Genomic DNA, 23460 nt, shown 5'->3' with positions numbered 1-23460 from the left:
AGCGGGATGCCTGGATGCAGGAACCGCTGCCCCCTTAGTGCTCCCGCCCTGGCCGCAGTCTCTGCCCTCCTCTGGCTGCCTGTCCTCTAGCCTGAGCCCAAGGCTTCCCTGCACTGAAATTAGGGGGGAAAGAGACACATTTCTCTGCATGCACTCTTCCTTCAAAAGTAGGCAAGCGCAGGTTAGAGGAAAGTGATGTGTTCCCATAGCAGGTGGTAGAAAAGCCTGCTTTCCTCTGGGACAGGAGCACCAGCCCTCATTGTTCAGTAGAAACAACAAAGTAACAGCCGTATCTCTCCTGGAGACTACGGCTGGAGAAGCCCTCAGCAAGCAGCGGCCGGGGACCCTCCCCGGCTGGCGACGGGGTGAAGGACGGGTCACAGGTGGATCCAGGGCCAGCCACCTGGGCCAGCCGCCCCGCCCCCTGGCCGTTGCACCAGCGCCTCCCGGGTCACCATTCCCTGGGAAGGGGTTGCAGTCACGCGTTCCCTGCTTTCGGTGTGTTCCCGAGCCTCCCGGCAGGTTTCCTTACACAGAAATGGAAGCACAGAGCCAGGCGGAGGAAGCGGGTTGTCTTCAGCGCGGCACCGGTGCACGTTTCTGTCCACCAAGACTTCGTTTTGGGGTTTCTTGTGCCCGGACACGAACACTTTGTAACAACTGTTTCCCAAACTCTGGCCGTTTGCGTGCGTTTTCATAATCTCGTATCTGCGTACCATCTGTATGGCTGCTTATTTAATACTTTTTTGAAGCCAATTCAATTTATTTTTAAAGAAAATTTTCATAGTTGGAAAGCCAGCATCACGCGCCATAAACAGAACATCGTCATGTAAATGGAAATAAGAAACCACATCACTAAATTCTTTGTAAGCCTGAGGCCCTCTCTCTCAGGAAGGATTTCAGCATCAAACTCAAACTTTTTCTTTCAGTAACGCCCTTCAGACAGCAGGATGGGAACAGAATTAAAATCGTCATCATCATAAACAACTCTGCCGCTACAGGACTTAACATAGAGCAGGGCACCGGGGGGCTGTCTTGTTGCCATCGGAAGACTGGTGCCGAGCATGAGTGTGCGTGTAGTGTGCATATGCGTGTGCGGGCACGTGTGTGTACGTGCATGCTGAACCGAACATATGGATGGTCTATGGGGTGATACATTTTCCACGTGGCAGATTCGAGCCCTTGATAGTTTTATTAGGTTAGGTGGCTTTTTTCCAGGTAAACGTATTGTCTCCAAAATCTGAGAGTACAGAGACAAGTGTGTGTCCCCCACTGTGTGCTGTGCGTGTCCCCAGGGAGCTGGGAAACTCACAGGAGTGCGTGCAAAACAGGTAAGACTCCTCGTCGTGTGGGAATCCACTGGCTCAAGTTCTCAAGGGCACCCCTGATGAATAAAGTGGGTGACATGGCGAGGTCGCAAGCTCCACTATCCCGGTTTGGCGAACAGGATCAAGGAAGTGAACGATGCGTTTCCCCAGGAGGTGCCCTCTGCCGCCCAGCACAGACAGCCCCCGGAGGACGGGAGTTGCTCCTGCGATGTCCCACCCCATCCTGCAGGAAGCACAAAGCCTGCTTCATTTTCCACACTGCTTGGAGTAAATCAAGGTTCATTCTCAAGAGACATCTCCACCCTGATTCTCCGAATCCTGAGTGCTCAGCCTGCGTGTGGGACAGAGCTGCACGTGCTTGACCCCCATCACTGAGGGGACCAGCGACTCTCCTGGAGGCCGGTAGAATGAGACGCAGGGTCTCCAGGCTTTCCCCTGGTAGGGGACGAGCATCTCCCTGTGCTTCTACATAGTTATTGCCCGCACCCCTTATTTCCCACACCCCTTATTTCCCATACCCCTTGGCTCCTAAAAGCAAGTCAACTAGCTGATCTGGTGCTCGGTTGAAGAAATAGCTCTGTGTTGGTTTGCTGTGCAGTTTAAAGGAGCTTCAGAGATAACGTGGACCACCTACAATGCATGCCTTCTGCACCAACTTAGACTAACATTCACGTCACAGAACTTTCTCCTGATGTGACTCCTCTGCATTTCCATAAAAACCTACCCTTTGTAGCAATAAATTAGCTGTAAAGATTTACACAGCCTCGTCATCTTTAATCTTGGTTTTCATTTTTAAAAAGGCAGACTTCAGTTACTTAAACAGGAAAAAAATAGTTTGGTTAGAAGAGGAATGTCAACTAATTTTAGAAAATACATAAAAAGTATAAAGATGAAGACAGAAATGAGAGTAAAGTTTGCGGCGCATCAACTTACTTCAGGACCCACGATCACCATGTAAACATTAGGCTCTTCTTGATGCCATTCTTGGGAAGAAAAAGAGAAAAAAAATTTTACTGGTTTTATGCCACAGATGGAAACATAATTAAGTTTAATGTTAATTACGTGCTAATATAAATTATTTCATATCATTTTGTTCTCATTCATAACAAATTCTATGTATTTGAAATGTAAACATTGGACATCGTATGCTTATAAGTAAAATGCTTTTTCTAGAATGTTATGCGTTACCCAGATCTCTCCCGTACTGGACGACGAGAAGCAATGACTCCACAAGCCAATATGGACTTTGGGGTAACTCAAGCAACACAGCAAATCTCGAAACGTGTCCTACAAACTGACGTGTGTAAAACGTTTCCAGATAAGATTATGTTATTCTTACAATTATTCACTGTTTTTGTGATTTCCTCAGAAGCCGAGGGCACAGGAAAGTAGAAATGAGTGAGATCACTACGCAGTGCTCCTATTTTTCTGGTTGTTTCCAGAGGAACCACCTAGAATCAGTTCTGCTCATGTGGAAAGATGGAGACAGCAAAATTGAAAGTCCTACAGAGAGGAACGCTGAGAGCAGTCCCCAAACAGAATTCTGTAAACAAAATGTACCTGAGAACGCGTCCACCAAGTAAAGAGGGTCCTTAACTTGTCTAAGTCCACACACCAGGAGAAAGATGTGTAAATTATCAGCATTTTGCTTAATCCCTGCAAGAGAAGAGTTCAGATATTTTCAATGGAGAGGAGGCAGCTGTATACCATGGGAGCAAAGACCCCGAGACAGGAAGGTCAGGTGTGAGCCACAGGGCTCCGACCTCTGCCCCTGCCTCCCCGCAACCTTCACACAATTCACTGCGCGAATGGACTGCTCCTCCCGGTGGGTGAACCTGAGCTGAGTTTAGCCCAGTAACTGGACTGTACAGTGAGGAAGGGGCAGTTCTTACGGAAATGTGAGCCACAGGCCCTGGAAAATATTTGGGTACAATTCTGGTTAGAAGAGATTTTCTTCCTGCAAGTAGAGGGGCGCTTTATGTAGTAAGGTATTCCCGAGTCCGCATGTGTTCACTGAGGTGCACACACTGAGTGCGGACGTGCCCACGGGTACGTGAAATAAAGGGTTTAGGTCACAGAGTGGCTCCCCTCAGTGAGAGGTGGAACAGCTTCTTGGCCCCTCGGCTCCAGGCCGGCCTGGTGGTTAGTGTCGGCCAACAGAGCCCAGTGGAAGGACAGCGAGTGACTTCCGAGTCTCGGCCGTGGGAAGCCCCGTGTCGCTGTCTGTCGCCCCCCAGAGCACCACCGCCCAGAGGACCAGGCCGGCTGCCTCCTTGAGGACGAGGCTCTGCAGGGAGAGGCCCGGCTGCCCCCGCCGAGGAGGCCACACAGGAGTTGCAGGCCTAGGCCCACGTGAAGGGAGCGCGGACCCAGCAGCAGACAGGTGAGGCCTGCGGGAGCTGCCCCCCGGCCCGGGCCCAGCTGCCAGCCCACACGGTCACCGGAAACTGGGGGCTCTTTTAAGCCCCTTTACGTTGAGGTGGCTTGATGCGCAGCAACAGGCAAGTGATTCGATAGAAATTATCTGTATAATTAACACAAGCTAATCTAAGACTTCATCGTTTCCAGACGCATGTAATTGGGGATAAAATCTGACCTCATGCAGGTGAGGTTTTCCTTCACGCATGTTATTTCACCCATTCCTTACTGCAGAAGCTGTCAGTTTCTCGGTGCTTCTGTGAGCCTTGCACAGCAGGGTCATCAGAGTGACCGAGGGGACACACTGATGTCACGTCCACGAGACCACACACGCTGCGCACTGACCACGCGCGACCAGGTCTGAGACAGCGTCTGCTCACATGTTAAGGCTGGGGCGACCCCCTGAGAAGGGCCCTCAAAATGCCCCACGGTCTCTGCAGTAACCACTGACAGTTTCGCTGAGGTGTGGCATGTCTGTCAAGCATTGCCCCACTGTTCTGAGTACCCCGGAACTAACCCTAGGAATACAAAACTTACTCTTTGACCAAAAGTCTAAGCTAGAAGCTACGTGCAGAATTCGAATCCCAGATCAGAGGAATCTGAGGCCGGGAGACAAGCTATTCCCTTGAATGAATGATAATGTTGAAGAATTCCTTTAAGGAACAGGAAGGTCAGGTGTGAGACAGATAAATCCCTCCTTCCGAGACAAGAACCATGCGTGAAGCTGAAGCCAGAGAGTGAATGTCGGATGAGGACAAAAATTAAAAGTGCCTTCACGAAAAATAGTTATCAGTGACAACGGAAAGATAACAGAGAGACGAGGAGAAAGCCAGGGGACGCCCTCTTAACTACCGGAGGAAGCCTGAGCCCGGGCACAGGGCGCACACGCACGAGAACTGCCGGTGAGGGAGGCGCTGACGCGCTGTGTCTGCACATGTGAGCCCCTGGTAGGGCCCACCGTCACGGACGCCGCCATCACGACGACCCCGGAACATCTGCTCAAGTACGTAAGAAGAAGAGCAGAAGAAGGAAGGTAGAAGGGGACACACGAATGTACCCAAAAGGGGAGATCAGGAAACCTGTCGTGATGGATTGAAAAAAAGGTACAATAGCAGAACACACACACAGAGATGGTAGCCAAAGCGAGCACTATTTTAGGAACCGATGTGCTGTCTTGGTAGAGAGACTCCATTTGCTTCTGTGTGACAGGCACAGATGTTGGAAACCTATTCTGTCCCCACGCTGTGATGCGTGGTTTGGGACACCCGTGGGCCTTCTGCTCCAGTGATGCTGGGTAAGTGAGCCTCCACCTAACCCTACCCCGTGGCCCCCAGGAAGCCAGCCTGGAGAAACAGTACGGTATTGAAACCTTGGACACGAGATATATGTGTTTTTACGTACTCACGCAGCAACCCCCCAAATTAGCCTCATTACACATGAGGAACTCTGATGTTTTCTATCTCATTTCAGTTTTTTAAAGTGCTGGTTCCTGGGGTACCTGGGTGGCTCAATCAGTTTAGCATCTGACTCTTTTTTTTTTAAGATTTTATTTATTTGACAGAGAGAGACACAGCGAGAGAGGGAACACAAGCAGGGGGAGTGGGAGAGGGAGAAGCAGGCTTCCCGCGGAGCAGGGAGCCTGATGTGGGGCTCGATCCCAGGACCCTGGGACCATGACCTGAGCCGAAGGCAGACGCTTAACGACTGAGCCACCCAGGAGCCCCAAGCATCTGACTCTTGATCTCAGCTCAGGTTTCGACCTCAGGGTTGTGAGTTCAAGCCCCGCATCGGCCCCCACACTAAGCGTGGAGCCTCCTTAAAAAAATTTTAAAAATAAAAAAATGAAAGTGCTGGTCCCCAACTCACTCCCTGATTTTGAGAGCCCTGACTCACCAGACCCTGGAGGGGGACAGAGCTAACCTTCTGTTCTTTTGTCTTTGACCTCATCTTCTTCCTGGTTGGAGATTAAATGTCATGAGAACTTAGGAAATGAAATTAGCCCACGGCAGCACAAAGGACTAAATGCTTTGCCTTATTTTAGAATTTACAAGATTTAAAAAACAAAACGCAGAGACAGCATTTGGGTTTGAGTAACTTCTGTGCGCTTCTCACCCACAGCAGTATTGTTTTCTAGAGACAAGGATTGGGAAGTCATGATTGAGAAAGCACGTGCCGCAGCCTGGCACGTGGAAGCCCCCACTCCACCTACGTGCCCGGCCACGGCTGGAGGCACGTATGGTGGCCATTCTTAAATTTCAAGGCAGAACTAACAGAGGTCAGCCCATAGACGTCTGGAGGCAAAGGAGGAGCCTAGCTAATGTTTTAGTGGGTTTCATTTCTTCCTTTTGGCTCCAAACTTACTTTTCTTCCCGTTGTTTGTGAACATCCAGCTTGAACACGCGTCAGAGTCTGAACTCATCCCTCACAAATGCACGGATTCACATCTGTCCTTCCGATTGCCACTTCCTGGAGAATGGTATTTTTATCTTCAAAACAGAGTGAGTCGCTCTCGCGGGCTGGCACGGGATTGGTCCCCACGGGCTGAGCGCCCGCCACGCTGCCCAGCCCTCTGCCTGACTCATCAGCGGGCTCCACGGCACTAACCGGACCCGCACGAAGCCACTTTCTCGCCCGTCTTCTGTTCTAGCTGCTCTGTTCATTTATTTCTTTTCCATGGGTTATTATAAGGAGAAAAGAACCCAAGGACTTCAGTTGAGCGCATTAGACGCAGTGAATTTTAGCCAGAAAATCTGATTTGGGGGCTGTGAAAATATCAAGGGATCTGGTAACATGAATTTTCCACATGAAAAACAAAAGGATTTCCCTAGGCACCGCCAAGGAGGACAAATACTATCATCCGAGCTTGGCATATTCGAGTCTCCACGTAGAAATATAAATACAGTTTACAGAAGGGGAGCAAAGAACATTAAATAGGCACGTTAACAACAGAAGTACAAACAAAACAGACAATCAGGAAGGTATGGTCAAATTTAAGCATTCATAGTTTTTGGGTTTGGTGGCTTACAAAGAATCGCTGTTTTAGATGCATCGGTTATTGGGATTTATTTATTTATTTTTAAATATTTTATTTATTTATTAAGAGAGAGAGAGCACAAGCAGAGGGAGGAGACGGAGGGAGAAGTAGGCTCCCGCTGAGCAAGGAGCCTGATTTGGGACTCGATCCCAGGACGCTGGGATCACAACCTGAGCCAAAGGCAGCTGCTTAGCCATCTGAGCCACCCAGGTGCCCCAGTTATTGGCATTTAAAAGCAAAAATCACGCATCATTGAACCGTAGCAACATGCAAGTTGGACATGGAAATGCACAGAAAAACTCCAAGGTAACTGACTTGATGCCTACATGTATCTTCTGATCAGAATAACTATGTAAATATCACGTGAAAAATTATAACGATCCCACTTAGTGCCTTTAATCTACTTTGTTCTTTATTTTTCCCTAGCTGGTTCGTTGGAACATGAAATCTGGTTAGCATAAACATCGTTCAGTGTTTTAAACTACAAAGATTTAGTAGTTTGTTAGCTGGGGCTTAGAAAGGAAACTGGATATTCTCAGAAGGACCTACAACACACTGTAAAGGAGGATGCATCATAAAACCCACACCGGAGACCCAAGAAGCAGACGGTGGCCCTTGGGGACTGATGCACACTGTTAAATGAGCCCTTCCCCACCCACTCCCCGGGATTGCAAGGTTAGCAGTTCATAAGAATTCAGGGGGTGAGTATCTGATCACTAGTAGTCTGCGTCGAATTCACCGGATCTTCTGTTTTCACTGTCTGAAGCTCAAAGTGCAAGTGACAAATCACAATCACGGCCCTGGAGGCCAGACTGAGATCGAGGGTGGGTGGGGAAGACAGTCCATCTCTGGAGTCTGAAAGACGACAAAGATGAACGACCCCGCACATGAGAACAGACGCCTGGTCATAAAACCCAGAGACGCCAATTAATTCTGCCTCCACCAGACGCCAGGATCCAGCAGGGCCCGTGACCGTGACACCACCGCGCCTGCCTCTGCCGCGGGTCCCGGCCACAGTCACGGCTTCTAACTGCACGTGAGGTTGGAACTGCCGCCCGGCGGGTCTGAGGAGTCTTGCGATCCCTCAGCTGTTCCGTTAATCACTCCATAGTAAGACCAATGAAACAATCCACCAGAGACTACAGGCTTGATGAAAAATCCCCCTCCTTTTGGACATGATGACTGTTGGTCACAACCGCAGCGGCATCCCGTGATATATACAGAAGCTGAAATAACCTCCCAACAGGCGATTTACAGCAGGCTGGCTGGTTCTGAATAATGGCCCGCACTTCCTGGCGCGACAGAGCAGTGGGATGGCGGGGGTTCCTGTGACGTGGGGAGCAGCCCTGCTGCTGGCCTCGAGGCTGATGGATGCACTTGGAAAATGGTTTCTAATAAAAAGCTTAGAAATTTTCTTTTTCCAAGGGAACCTAATGCTGACATACAGTAGGCGGTGGGGGTTTCTTGTCTGAGAGAAGACAGGCTCGGAGGGTCTGCATGTTTGCTCGGACGGGGCCTGTGGTTTGCATTTTCAGCTCCTCTCTGAAGTTTACGTCAGGCTTGTAACGTCAGACCCCCCTTGTACCCCTACAGCACCCTTGCACCGTCAACTCTTGCGAGAAGCGGTACAGGTTAAAACAGATGAGTTCTTAAACTTTACATTGCATTTGTTGGGTCAATGTTAGCTGCTCCCACACCTTCCGCAGAATTACTGGGTTGGTCGGCCTGTAGGGCAATGACAGTCCCCACAGCATACACTTATGGGCCTCATGGGTGGACAAAAAAACTCCCTATATTTAAAGATATTGTACAACAAAATTTTGTTTAAACGTCGTGACTGCACTTAGATCATACCATATATGGAAAATACGAAGGCTAGATTCTGTTGGCCACACTGTGTGTAGGGAAAATGGCATAGCATCGCTGATGGACATGCTCACTGATGCTACCTTTCCAGGAGACATTACGCGTGATGCACAAAAGCTCTGATTACGTGCATCATCTAACCCAGAGGTTCTGGTTTTAGGTGTTCCAAAGAAAACAATTGGGCAAATGTATGAAGATTGAAATCCTAGCACCTCCATCACTGTATATCAAAATGTTTAAAAAGGGATTGGTCAAATAAGTTTGTAGAACTCAAAATAATACTACAAAGGAATTGAAACTCATGCTGTAATTAGAATGAAATAAGTTTATAGGATTTCAGGATATAATGTCAAAAATCAATTACTTTTGTATACTAGCAACAAACAATTCAAAAATAAAATTTAAAAAACCTCTTGAGTAGCATCAAAACTAATAAAATCCTTAAGAATAATTTTTCTTTTTTAAAAGATCTTATTTATTTGACACAGAGAGAGAGCACAGGCAGGGGGAGCAGCAGGGGGAGCAGCAGAGGGAGAGGGAGAAGCAGGCTCCCCACTGAGCAAGGAGCCCGATGCGGGACTCGATCCCAGGACCCTGAGATCATGACCTGAGCCAAAGACAGATGCTTAACAGACTGAGCCACCCAGGCGCCCCAATAATGTTCTTTTTTAAAAAACCATAAGGACCTGTCAAAATTATTAGGAAGGTAAATGACACTTAAAAAATAGACAGATCTGGGCGCCTGGGTGGCTCAGTTGGTTCAGTGACTGCCTTCGGCTCAGGTCATGATCCTGGAGTCCCAGGATCGAGTCCCATATCGGGCTCCCTGCTCAGCAGGGAGTCTGCTTCTCCCTCTGACCCTCTTCCCTCTCGTGCTCTCTGTCTCTCATTCTCTCTCTCTCTCAAATAAATAAATAAAATCTTTAAAAAAAAAAAAGTAGACAGATCATGTTCATGGACCTTAAGACAAATTAATTTTAAGATATATCCATTCTCCCTAAATCAATCTATAGATCAACGCATGGGATTTTATTAGAGATTGACAAGGTGAGTGGAAATGTACACGGATATGCAAAAAACCCAGATTAGCTGAAACAATTGTGAAGCAGTTGCTGACTCACACTACCTGATTTCTTGACATTCTATAAACCTGCAGCAGGTTTCAGGGAATGATACTAGCACAAGGTTCAGAAAGAAAGGGATTTTGATCCCTATCTCATATCACATGCAAAAATTAATTTCAGATGGGTTATAATCTGAATGAAAGAGCGAAAACACTAAAACTTCTGGAGGAAAAGAAACGGAAAATATTTTTGTGAACTTTGAGCAGGCAAAGGTTTCTTGATCAGGGCTCAGACAGTGCTGACCACTAACGAAAAATGGATAAACTAGAAGAAAATGGAAAGGTGAAGCAGAGGACACAGGAGAAATTATTCACATATGGATACAGGTACCTCACAGACGAGTTGGACCCAGAATGGATTAAAAGTCCTCCTCCAGACCCGCTCTTCGTCCCATTCCCCCAAAGAAGAGAACACTCAGGAACAGAGAGAAGTCAGGCGTGTCCTGACCACAGTTCCCGATCCTCGCTCCCCTTGTTCCGTTGGACCCGAAGAACCTCTTTTCCAAAACCACGTGAGCACCCCATGTACCTGACACCACTGGACAGGATGAGCCCTGGTCAAAATCTCGTGAGAAGACTCATCTCTCACCTGAACAGTGAAGGAAGGTGTTCCAGTTAAAGGCAGCGTTTGGTACTGTCACGACTCCTGGGTCGAAGGAAAGAGAAAGAGAGTCCACGTTGATGAGATGCAGCCAGCTAGCTTGTGTCGACATTCAGATAATGGTCTCCTACTTGGTTCTTACAAAGAACTCAGAGTTCTGAGTGCCTTGTGAACACCTGTTCATCCCTCCTGCACGGGAGGTTCAAAGGGAGCCCATGGGTCCCCAGTGAGGAAAGGTGACCCCTTGGACCTCGCCATCCATCACGGGGTGGGACAGCCTCCAGGTGGTAGGAAACATGAGTCTCTAACAAAGGCCTGCAAGCAACAGCTTCTACATCGCAGCCCCATGTATGAATTGCATCTCTGTTTAAAATTCCTAATCCCGGTCCTCTCCACATCACACATGATTGCCTGCTATCTGTGGTATCTCCTCCAACAGATTTGTTTAAAATTCTCTGAATTGAACATTTAAGATGTAGGAAATTCAAGGCATCATTTAACAGCTTATCCTGATAACAGGAAACATCCGTGAAGTTTTAGGCCATGTAAATTAAGTCATGTAAGCCTCTCTGAAATGTCCCTTTGAGGTCACCGTCTCCACCGAACGACACAGATGCTCACTTTCATACTACTTAGCAAGTGTGCACTGCACGTCCGCCCTGGGCACAGACCCTAGGGGGGTGCAGACCACACACTCCTGGGACCCCTTAAAGCCCTGCTAGGCACACTGACTCCCCCAGTTTATCCAGCTGAAAACTGAGGTTCACACAGGTTACACGGTGTTCACGGCGACTCAGGGTGTAGGTGGTAGAGGCTGCGTGTGAGCCTGTGTTTGCCTGGTGTGCCCGCGTGCTCCTCCACTATAGATCCGGCCAAGACAGGCCCGCACCTGCCCTGACACTTAGAGACACCTTTTATACATACAGACTCGGTGCATCTTTTTTAAAATGGGTGTTCCAAGAAAGGGCTTATTTGGTAAGTGATTCTTCTGCTAAAAATATCACTGAAAGCACTGGAGAATGCATACCCGTGATAATGCACGGTGCAGCTGAGGCAGGACTCGGGGGTCTGTGCCCCTCTGGGCTTCGGCACCTGCGCTGACCCGAGCTTGCAGTGGGTTACGTGCTCCACTTTGCAACGGCTTCTTCCCATGATTCCTATTGTTTAAACAAGAATACAGTGGTTCCCTCGCTGCGTTCAGATGCTGAGGGTTTCCCGAAAGGCTGTGGAGGCCACCGTCAGGGAGGGACTGCCTGCCTGACGGCAGGAAGGGGTGAGGTTGGAGCAGAAGGGCTCCTTTTCCCCCCCAGTTCAACTAAAACCGAGAAGCTCAGCTTTCTCCTTTTGTAAACATACCCCTGAGAGAGCACATTGTCCTTCTACTGGTCGAAAATGTTAAAGGACCTGCATTTTAAATTGTTCTTTTATAATGTTGTTGTATTTGTCCTTTATCTTCACATTAGGAAATAAAAGGCACATCCATTCTACTAATTATTAATAGGTAAATCTAAGGCACCATATTATTTCATCCACAAACACGTCAGTACATGTCTCTAAAAAGATTCATCTTTTAAGAATACGTAAATTTTAAAATTCTTACCTTGACTCTGGACGTAGATCTTACCCCTGGCATGCGGCTTTTGAAAAGAAAGGAGAGAGGGAAAGAGTAAATTGGATAGTCCATTGCAACTGCTTTTTAGAAATAAGGCCATGAGACCATCGCTTTGGAACACGTCACAAAGCATCATCCACACAGCTGTTCACACACTAGTTACTTTCTAAGAGCAGAGAGTTCCTTCCCTTTTATTGGGGGGTAGCCCCTTAAAAACACGGCATCTTCAAGGTAAGCACAAAAGAAGAGCTCCCTTAGACGAGGCCTTATGCATGATGATGACTGTATGCTTACTACATCAGTAGGAAGTTACGGAAGCTCAGACCGTGAACATGCCGATGGCCGAGCCCGTGGGGAGCCTGTCGTGTGTGGAAGCTGGAGGCAGGCGTTCGGGAACCCTGGTTTGGGGACACAAGTCCTTGAATGGAAGGAGTACACTACCCAGCCCCCAAAACGTGGGGAAGAAATGGGGAGGGGGAGGGAGGCTGGGAGGAGAGGGAAGGGGCTGGGAGGTGCGGCATCCCGCCGTGTTCAGGGCAGAGGGCTGCGACTCCCTACACAGACGCGACTCAGTTGGCTTCGTTTCTGCCCTTCCCGTTACGTTCTGTAGCTGAGACCTCTAACGCCCGGACCGCCCTCCTCAGCTCACCACACAGCGGGGATGCGCCCCCTTTTGCCCTTAAAATAGTAAGCCTTAAAAAAAATGTTTAAAAAATTCTCCTCCTTACTAGTGAAAAAAATGTTAATTTTAATGGAAAAAATGGCTGATAGCAACAATTTGAAATTAGAAACTGAAGTCCAGAGCCCTAACCTACTCCTTTTGTGTAATTGTAATTTCACTGGAAAGCTGAAGAGACTTTTATTGGTGCGCAGAGGAGGTTAGGCCTGCTGCTTCTTCGAGCAGCCCTGAGAAAGGGATGCTAACACACTGGCAAAAACATGTCAGCCTGGTATTTAAACTTTAAAGTGAATACCAGCGTTTGACAAAAACAGATTCAATATAATTCTACATAGATTTGATTAATTAAGGGAAGGCAAAATAGGGTTTTTGCCTTGCCTCTGTTTCCATTAGAAATATGCTCCATCTGCAATTAGAAATGCATAAACCCACAATGCTCCCTTCAAGAAAATTCCTTCTGAAACAAACAAAAATAATTAAACTGGCATCCCAACTCCATAAGCAGAATGAATGGACTCTATGTAGAAATTTCTGGATTTATCTGCTGGTCTTTACATATCTTTGAGCATTATTTCTCTTAAATCTACTCAAACCATGAGAAAATAAATATCAAGTCCTATATGGACATTTAAAACGTTATGAATGATATTTTAAGATCTTATCCTTGTAAGTCAAGAAAATAGTTACAATATAAAAAATATCTGGACTGGTTTATTTTTAATCTTTATAATAAAAGAAATCTGGCAAAAGCCAACTGGCTTGTATTGATTTTGAAAAGCATCATCTATATTGAAATGCTCTAAATACAAATTAGCTTTCTTTGCTCAATATTTATTGTTGTTTCTCTTGCCTTGAAATAATAGAAGAGTCAAAATTCTTGTACATCACTTCCCTTGCAAGATTAGCTCATTGATGCAGAAAATGAAAAAGGCTCTGTGTGTGTGTGTGTGTGTGTAGGGGGTGGGGAGGGAGTATGCGCCATGGTGTCTATGAGAAAACCATTACTAAATTTGGCCCATTACTAGATATAAAAAGCCAGTGTCCTGTTGGGTAGATACTTATAAATACACATGACCTTCTAACAGACCCAAACGCTAATTCATGCCTTTTTATAATGGAGTAACAGAGAGCAACAACAAATAGATACCCCATTTTTAAAATTTACATAACCTTCTGAAATTCAGCTCTCCATAAGTAGAAACCACAGTAAACGTTATTTTTGAAATATACATACAATCGCAGGGTGTGTGGGTGACAAATATTAATTTTTATTTTGAAATAACAATGCAGTTTCTGATGGTGGCTTTGTGAAAAAACATTTTTAAAAGAGCTACAAATTGCTTTAGAACAATCATGGCTCGAAGGTGGAAAGCTCTCAAAATATACCTATGTCAAAAAAACGCACCGGAATTGGGGTCTTTTCAGGGGATGTGGTTCCCTTCCTTCTCCCTCCACCCTGTTCCCTTAGAAGTTGGTTTTTAAGCAAGGAAAGAAAATAAAAGAGAAAAGAAAAACACATGAATGGGGTGAGGAGTGTCTCCGAAGACTGGATCGGGAGCCGGTCCTGTGGAATCCAAAGCTGGCTGGCAATGCAAGAAATAGGAATGCCAGGAGGAAAACCGGAGGGAAGGCTTTTTTTTTTTTTTTTTTTTTAAGAAACAGTTACATCTACGGAGTAAATAACTGGGGATTATTGATGTTATTCAAAAGCTCCCCCCGCCGTTCTGTGCCTTGGTGATTTGATGAATTCGAAGCAATTCTGATCATTCCAGATGTCTGAGCCCCCAGGTCATGAGCTCATGAAGGGGGGCGGGGGTCTGGGCTCTGGAACTGATGAGTTTTTCATCCTTAGAATGACACTAAAACTTTTCAATTCCCAGGGATCTCATTTGGGGAAGAAAAATGCAAAGAACACTTCCAGTTCCATCAAGAACTCTCGGAGGAAAGCCAATCTTAACAGAAGTTATTAAAAATGATTAGCTTCCTAGGGTACGATCAGTCCCTGGAGTTTCTCCTACAGAGTATTTGCGGGGAGGGCCGCAGACAAAGAGGGCATCTAAGGATGAACCCCCTGAGATGCAGGGTTTTAGGTTTCCAAAGTTCGGGGGAAACCATAACAAAGCTGTGGTCTGTGGGTTCCTGCTGCTGCCAGCCTGATTTTCAGAGATCGTCAGGTACAGGGCAACGGGCCATGCAGAAGGAAGGGGTAAGGCGTTCACAGGACAACATGCGCTTGGTACACAGAGTTCAGCGATCAGTGGACGCGCAGCTCATTGCGAGAGGCAGGCGCTAACACCTGCGTCGGCTCTGGGAGCTCACCATGTGATAGCCCGTGAGATCTGTCTTGCTTTCTGCATTTTAATTTCCAAAAGAATATTGATGAGCACATGCACACACTGAAAGTAAAAGTCCACTATGGCCTCACACAAAACTGCTTCAAGAAAGTTATTTTTCTTTAACGGGTGCCGAGGTGAGGCACAACACTGGTTCCCCAGAAGGTGGGGAGGCACCGTCTCCAAACTATGCAACATAAATAAATAAATAAAATCTCCAAAAAGTAATGACACCAGAAGGCTTAGCTCAGCACTAACCTCGGCAAAGAGTACAGATGGGCCATTCTGCTTATATCCTCGTGCTTTCTCGAATTTGATAACCTCTTCAAGCAACATTTACTCAAACTCAAGATGTTTAAAAAACCAGCTAGCTCATAAATAAATATTTGAATTTGGGGAAAGTCCTGTTAGCAGAGTACTTCTTGGAAAAAGCTGGTCGACAGTGCAGTTGAATTTTCTGGAGGCCTATGGGGGTTTGAACCCAACGGAGACCTAGTAAACCCAAGATCTTTGCTTCTGTGGAGAGAAAAGCCTTCCGTTACGACACATACCTCATTTGCTTTACTTTTCTTTTTCCTTCCTTGTTAAATAATCAAATTTTCTGATGAAAGTCTGGTGAATTCAGAGAAAGAAACCTTAACTTCTAACACAGATTTGCATGCTGAATGTCTGTTACGTACCATCATAAGAAACCAACACTCCGTATAGACCAGCTTTACATTTCCATAAGGCATACATCAAAGTTAGCAGTGAGTAGTGAATCAAATTCCTAAAAATGCCAAATCAAGGTTATAATTTCACAAACCAACAGAGCAGTGTTTTCCCAAAACACGACCAGTGTTGAACTTGTGTGATAAATATTAACGATGCAGCACGCAGACCTGGCGAAGAACCACCGGGACTGCGCCCTTCACAAAATAGGTACGACATCACATTACGGTTGATATAAACAACACTAAAAAAATAACGGCAAGCGCAAACAATGGCATTTCAAATTCAAACAGACAACATAAACCATCCTTATTGAAATCCAATCAAACTAATTTGTGTCATCAGCCAGAGATAGGTAGGGGATCATAAACAGCCTCCAGAGTAGTGCCCGGCTTTCTGAGAGGGCTGAAAGGAACCCGGGGATGACACAGTACCCCTTCTGGGGACATTTCTTTTAAGATGTCTCTCACGGCCTGATGCTGTGTGAGCACGTGTCTGAGCAATCTTGAAAGAGGTCATCCCCCACTTGTATGTGCAGAGCTGGGCTGACCAATGCGGCAGCCTCCAGCCACACCAGGGCTGGTCTGAAAGGAGATGTGTCCTGAGTGCAAAACTACACTAGGTTTTGAAGACTTCATGCAAAAAAACAAAAAACAAAAAACAAAAAAAAACTATCTCATTTGTCATTTTTATATTGATCACATGTTGAAATAATAAGATTCTGGATATAGACAGTGTGCAATAAAGAACTTGGCCTTTGGGGGGCGGAGCAAGATGGCGGAGGAGTAGGAGACCTGGATTTCGTCTGGTCTCAGGAATTCAGCTGAATAGGGATCAAACCATTCTGAACACCTACGACCTCAACAGGAGATCGAAGAGGAGAGTAGCAGCAACTCTCTGAACAGAGAAGCGACCACTTACTGGAAGGTAGGACGTGCGGAGAAGTGAATCCGAGGCGATATTCGGGAGGATAGACGGCGGGGGAGGGGGCCTCCGTCGGCCGCTTCTGGCAAGTGCTAGAGCCGCGGAGCACTAAATCGGACCTTTTAGAAGTCGGCTCCGCGGAGTGACGTCGCTGCAGTGGCTGAGCGGGGGTGGAACCCTCGCGGGACAGTGTGGTCTCAGGACCCTCGGGGTCACAGAAAGACCGGAGGTGCCTGAGTGCGGCAGAGCTCCCAGGGATCGGAGCGGGGAAGCCGGCTGCAGAGACGGAGCCGAGGCGCGGGCTCTCAGCTCGGGGTGGCCATAGACTGTGATCCGCGGCCCAGTCGGGCCACTGCTCCTGCAGCAGGGACCCAACAAGCGGCAGAGCCGGGGAGACTCCCCTTCCTCCCCCGGGAGGAGCGGCGCGGGAGCGCACCGCAGGGATCTGCTGGGTTTGGAGACTCCACACGGGGTCGGGTGCCAGAGATAGAAACGCTCGGTCACAGGCCGGGTGAGCACGGAGTGCGGCCGGAGACCAGGGACACGGGAGTGATTGCTTTTCTCTGGGGGCGCACTGAGGAGAGGGGCCCCGAGTTCTCAGCTCCTCCGGGTGGAGATTGGGAGGCCACCATTTTCGCCCTGGTCCTCCAAAGCTGTACCGAGAGCTTGCAGGGAACAAAAGCTCCCGAGAGCAAACCCGAGCAGCTTGCTTAGCCCGGACCCACAAGGACGGGGCAATTCCGCCTCCGGCAAAGACATTTGGGAACCACGGCAACAGGCCCCTCCCCCAGAAGATCAGCACGAACAGCCAGCAAGCCAAGACCAAGTTTACCGATCAAGGAGAACGGGAGAACTCCAGCGCTAGGGGAATATTGCACACACAATTCATGGCTTTTTTACCATGATTCATTAGTTTTTCAAAGATAATTGTCTTAACTGTTTTATTTTTGAATTTTTCTTTTTCCCTTTTTCAACCAACATCTTATCAATCCCTTTTTTAAAAAAAAAAAACTTTTATTTTTCGTTTTTAGAGTCATATTTTATCCCTTCATAGTAGTTACCCTTATTTTTGGCATATATATATAAGTTGTTCTCTCTTTAAAATTTTGAGATACAGTTTCTTCTAACAGATCAAAATACACCCTAAATCACTAGTGTATGGCTTTGTTCTAGTCTCCTGCCGGATCATATTCTCTCCCTTTTTTTTAAAAAATCTTTCTTTTTTCAAACAACTTATCTTATCAACTCCTTTTATAAAATCTTTTATAATTTTCATCTTTACAGTCATCATCCATCCCTTCATTGTATCAACCCTTATTTTGTACATATATAAGTCTTTCTTCCTTTAAAATTTTAGGAGGCACTTTCTTCTAACAGACCAAAATACGCCCAAAATCCAGTGTGTGGCACTGATCTATGCACTAGCCTGATCATATTTGATCATATTCTGTTTTGTTTTGCTCTGTTTTTGCCCGTTTTTATCTTTTTCTTGTTTTTTTTCCTCTTTCTTTTTTCTTTCTTTCCCTTTCTTTTCCCCTGGTTTCAGGTCTTTTCTGATTTGTATAGAGTATATTTGCTGGGGATGTTGTTAACCTCTTAGCATTTTGTTCTCTCATTCATCTAGTCTCCTCTGGACAAAATGACAAGATGAAAAAAATCACCTCAGCAAAAAGAACAAGAGGTAGTACCGTCTGCCAGGGACCTACTCAATATGGACATTAGTACGATGTCGGACCTAGAGTTCAGAATCGTGACTTTAAAGATACTAGCTGGGCTTGAAAAAAGCGTGGAAGTTATTAGAGAAACCCCTTCCGGAGAAATAAAAGAACTAAAATCTAACCAAGTCGAAATCAAAAAGGCTATTAATGAGGTGCAATCAAAAATGGGGGCACTAACTGCTAGGATAAATGAGGCAGAAGAGAGAATCAGCGATATAGAAGACCAAATGGTGGAAAAGAAAGAGGCTGAGAAAAAGAGAAACAACTACAGGATCATGAGGGCAGAATTCGAGAGATAAGCGATACAATAAGACGAAACAACATTAGAATAATTGGGATCCCACAAGAAGAAGAGAGAGAGAGAGGGGCAGAAGGTATATTGGAGCAAATTATAGCAGAGAACTTCCCTAATGTGGGGAAGGAAACAGGCATCAAAATCCAGGAGGCACAGAGAACCCCTCTCAAAATCAATAAAAATAGGTCAACCCCCCGACATCTAATAGTAAAACTTACGAGTCTCAGAGACAAAGAGAAAATCCTGAAAGCAGCTCGGGAGAAGAGATATGTAACCTACAATGGTAGGAACATTAGATTGACAACAGACCTATCCACAGAGACCTGGCAGGCCAGAAAGGACTGGCATGATACCTTCAGAGCACTAAACGAGAAAAATCTGCAGCCAAGAATACTATATCCAGCTAGGCTGTCTTTGAAAATAGAAGGAGAAATTAAAATCTTCCAGGACAAACAAAAACTAAAGGAATTTGCCAACACGAAACCGGCCCTCCAAGAAATATGGAAAGGGGTCCTCTAAGCAAAGAGAGAGCCTAAAAGCAGCATAGATCAGACAGGAACAGAGACAATATACAGTAACAGTCACCTTACAGGCAATACAATGGCACTAAATTCATATCTTTCAATAGTTACTCTGAATGTAAATGGGCTCAATGCCCCAATCAAAAGACACAGGCTATCAGATTGGATTAAAAAACAAGACCCATCCATATGCTGTCTGCAAGAGACTCATTTTAGACCCAAAGACACCCCCAGATTGAAAGTGAGGGGGTGGAAAACCATTTACCATGCTAATGGACACCAAAAGAAAGCTGGGGTGGCAATCCTTATATCAGACAAACTAGATTTTAAAACAAAGACTGTAATAAGAGATGAGGAAGGACACTATATCCTACTTAAAGGGTCTATCCAACAAGAAGATCTAACAATTGTAAATATCTATGCCTCTAACGTGGGAGCAGCCAATTTTATAAGGAAATTAATAACAAAGGAAAGAAACACATTGACAACACTACAATAATAGTGGGGGACTTTAACACCCCCCTGACTGAAATGGACAGATCATCTAAGCAAAAGATCAACAAGGAAATAAAGACTTTAAATGAAACACTGGACCAAATGAACTTCACAGACATATTCAGAACATTCCATCCCAAAGCAGAATACACATTCTTCTCTAGTGCCCATGGAACATTCTCCAGAACTGATCACATCCTAGGTCACAAATCAGGTCTCAACTGGTACCAAAAGATTGGGATCATTCCCTGCATATTTTCAGACCACAATGCTTTGAAACTAGAACTCAATCACAAGAGGAAAGTCAGAAAGAACTCAAATACATGGAGGCTAAAGAGCATCCTACTAAAGAATGAATGGGTCAACCAGAAATTAAAGAAGAATTAAAAAAATTCATGGAAACCAATGAAAATGAAAACACAACTGTTCAAAATCTTTGGGATACAGCAAAGGCAGTCCTGAGAGGAAAGTATATAGCAATACAAGCCTTTCTCAAGAAACAAGAAAGGTCTGAAATACACAACCTAACCCTACACCTAAAGGAGCTAGAGAAAAAACAGCAAATAAAGCCTAAACCCAGCAGGAGAAGAGAAATAATAAAGATCAGAGCAGAAATCAATGAAATAGAAACCAAAAGAACAGTAGAACATATCAACGAAACTAGGAGCTGGTTCTTTGAAAGAATAAAGAAGACTGATAAACCCCTGGCCAGACTGATCAAAAAGAAAAGAGAAATGACCCAAATCAACAAAATCATGAATGAAACAGGAGAGATCACAACGAACACCAAAGAAATACAAACAATTATAAGAACATATTATGAGCAACTCTATGCCAGCAAATTAGATAACCTGGAAGAAATGGATGCATTCCTAGAAATGTATCAACTACCAAAATTGAACCAGGAAGAAATAGAAATCCTGAACAGACCTATAACCACTAAGGAAATTGAAGCAGTCATCAAACATCTCCCAAGAAACAAAAGCCCGGGGCCAGATGGCTTCCCAGGGGAATTCTACCAAACATTTAAAGAAGAATTAATACCTATTGTCCTGAAACTGTTCCAAAAAATAGAAATGGAAGGAAAACTTCCAATCTCATTTTATGAGGCCACCATTACCTTGATCCCAAAACCAAAGACCCCATCAAAAAGGAGAATTATAGACCAATATCCTTGATGAACATGGATGCAAAACTTCTCATCAAAATACTTGCCAATAGGATGCAACAGTACATTAAAAGGATTATTCACGATGACCAAGTGGGATTTATCCCTGGGCTGCAAGGCTGGTTCAACATCCACAAATCAATCAACGTGATACAATACATTAACAAAAGAAAGAACAAGAATCATATGATCCTCTCAATAGATGCAGTAAAAGCATTTGACAAAGTACAGCATCCTTTCTTGATCAAAACTCTTCAGAGTATAGGGATAGAGGGTACATACCTCAATATCATAAAAGCCATCTATGAAAAACCTACAGCAAATATCATTCTCAATGGGGAAAAGCTGAGAACTTTTCCGCTAAGGTCAGGAACGCGGCAGGGATGTCCACTCTCACCACTGCTATTCAACATAGTATTAGAAGTCCTGGCCACAGCAATCAGACAACAAAAAGAAATCAAAGGCATCCAAATCGGCAAAGAGGAAGTCAAACTCTCACTCTTTGCAGATGATATGATACTGTATGTGGAAAACCCAAAAGACTCCACCCCAAAACTACTAGAACTCATACAGGAATTCAGTCAAGTAGCAGGCTATAAAATCAATGCACAGAAATCAGTGGCATTCCTATACAGCAACAACAAGACAGAAGAGAGACAAATCAAGGAGTCGATCCCATTTACAATTGCACCCAAAACCGTAAGATACCTAGGAATAAATTTAACCAAAGAGGCAAAAGATCTGTACTCAGAAAACTATAAAATACTCATGAAAGAAATCGAAAAAGACACAAAGAAATGGAAAAACATTCCATGCTCATGGATTTGAAGAACAAACATTGTGAAGATGTCAGTGCTACCTAGAGCAATCTACACATTCAATGCAATCCCCATCAAAATACCATCCACTTTTTTCAAAGAAATGGAACAAATCCTAAAATTTGTATGGAACCAGAAGAGACCCTGAATAGCCACAGGAATATTGAAAAAGAAAAGCAAAGCTGGCGGCATCACAATTCCGGACTTCCAGCTCTATTACAAAGCTGTCATCATCAAGACAATATGGTACTCGCACAAAAACAGACACATGGATCAATGGAACAGAATCAAGAGCCCAGAAATGGACCCTCAACTCTATGGTCAACTCATCTTTGACAAAGCAGGAAAGAATGTCCAATGTCAAAAAGACAGTCTCTTCAACAAATGGTGTTGGGAAAATTGGACAGCCACATACAGAAGAATGAAACTGGACCATTTCCTTACACCACACAGAAAAATAGACTCCAAATGGTTGAAAGACCTCAGTGTGAGACAGGAGTCCATCAAAATCCTAAAGGAGAACACAGGCAGCAACCTCTTCGACCTCAGCCGCAGCAATTTCTTCCTAGAAACATCGCCAAAGGCACGGGAAGCCAGGGCAAAAATGAACTATTGGGATTTCATCAAGATAAAAAGCTTTTGCACAGCAAAAGAAACAGTCCACAAAACCGAAAGACAACCGACAGAATGGGAGAAAATATTTGCAAATGACATATCAGATAAAGGGCTAGTATTCAAAATCTATAAAGAACTTATCCAACTCAACACCCAAAGAACAAATAACCCAATCAAGAAATGAGCAGAAGACATGAACAGACATTTTTCCAAAGAAGACATCCAAATGGCCAACAGACACATGAAAAAGTGCTCACCATCGCTCGGCATCAGGGAAATCCAAATCAAAACCTCCATGAGATACCACCTCACACCCGTCAGAATGGCTAAAATGAACAAGTCAGGAAACGACAGATGTTGGCGGGGATGCGGAGAAAGGGGAACCCCCCTACACTGTTGGTGGGAAGGCAAGCTGGTGCAACCGCTCTGGAAAACAGTATGGAGGTTCCTCCAACAGTTGAAAATAGAGCTACCCTACGATCCAGCAATTGCACTACTGGGTATTTACCCCAAAGATACAAATGTAGGGATCTGAAGGGGTACGTGCACCCCAATGTTTATAGCAGCAATGTCCACAATAGCCAAACTGTGGAAAGAGCCAAGATGTCCATCGACAGATGAATGGATAAAGAAGAGGTGGTATATATACACAATGGACTATAATGCAGCCATCAAAAGGAATGAGATCTTGCCATTTGCAACGACGTGGATGGAACTGGAAGGCGTTACACTGAGTGAAATAAGTCAATCAGAGAAAGACATGTATCCTATGACCTCACTGATATGAGGAATTCTTAATCTCAGGAAACAAACTGAGTGTTGCTGGAGTGGTGGGGGGTGGGGGCGTGGCTGGGTGATAGACACTGGGGAGGGTATGTGCTATGGTGAGCGCTGTGAATTGTGCAAGACTGTTGAATCACAGACCTGTACTTCTGAAACAAATAATGCAATATATGTTAAGAAAAAAAAAGAAGAAGAAGATAGAAGGAGGGGAAGAATGAAGGGGCGTAAGTTGTAGGGGGAGAGGAACCATGAGAGAGGATGGACTCTGGAAAACAAACTGAGGGTTCTAGAGGGGAGGGGGGTGGGGGGATAGGTTAGCCTGGTGATGGGTATTAAAGAGGGCACATTTTGCATGGAGCACTGGGTGTTATGCACAAACAATGAATCATGGAACACTACATCAAAAGCTAATGATGTA

At 45.4% G+C, this 23460-nt stretch overlaps 1 protein-coding gene across 2 annotated transcripts in view; it reads right to left on the bottom strand.

The window, feature by feature from the left end:
• Window positions 1–23460, bottom strand: part of GLT1D1 (glycosyltransferase 1 domain containing 1) — an 81197-nt gene that overhangs the window by 27502 nt on the left and 30235 nt on the right. For both annotated transcript variants that reach the window (XM_028089006.2, XM_088019633.1), the window contains exons 5-8: window positions 11971–12007; window positions 10359–10415; window positions 2889–2984; window positions 2262–2311 (exon numbers count right to left, since the gene is read on the bottom strand). In XM_028089006.2, the coding sequence (XP_027944807.1) occupies window positions 2262–2311; window positions 2889–2984; window positions 10359–10415; window positions 11971–12007 (240 nt within the window). The remainder of the gene's footprint in view (window positions 1–2261; window positions 2312–2888; window positions 2985–10358; window positions 10416–11970; window positions 12008–23460) is intronic.

This window comes from Eumetopias jubatus, unplaced genomic scaffold, assembly GCF_037043125.1.
Source record: "Eumetopias jubatus isolate StellerSeaLion01/CBP00866 unplaced genomic scaffold, mEumJub1_p1.0 scaffold_16, whole genome shotgun sequence".
In the NCBI taxonomy this organism is placed as follows: Eukaryota; Metazoa; Chordata; class Mammalia; order Carnivora; family Otariidae; genus Eumetopias; species Eumetopias jubatus.
This window is presented reverse-complemented; position numbering and strand designations above follow the sequence as displayed.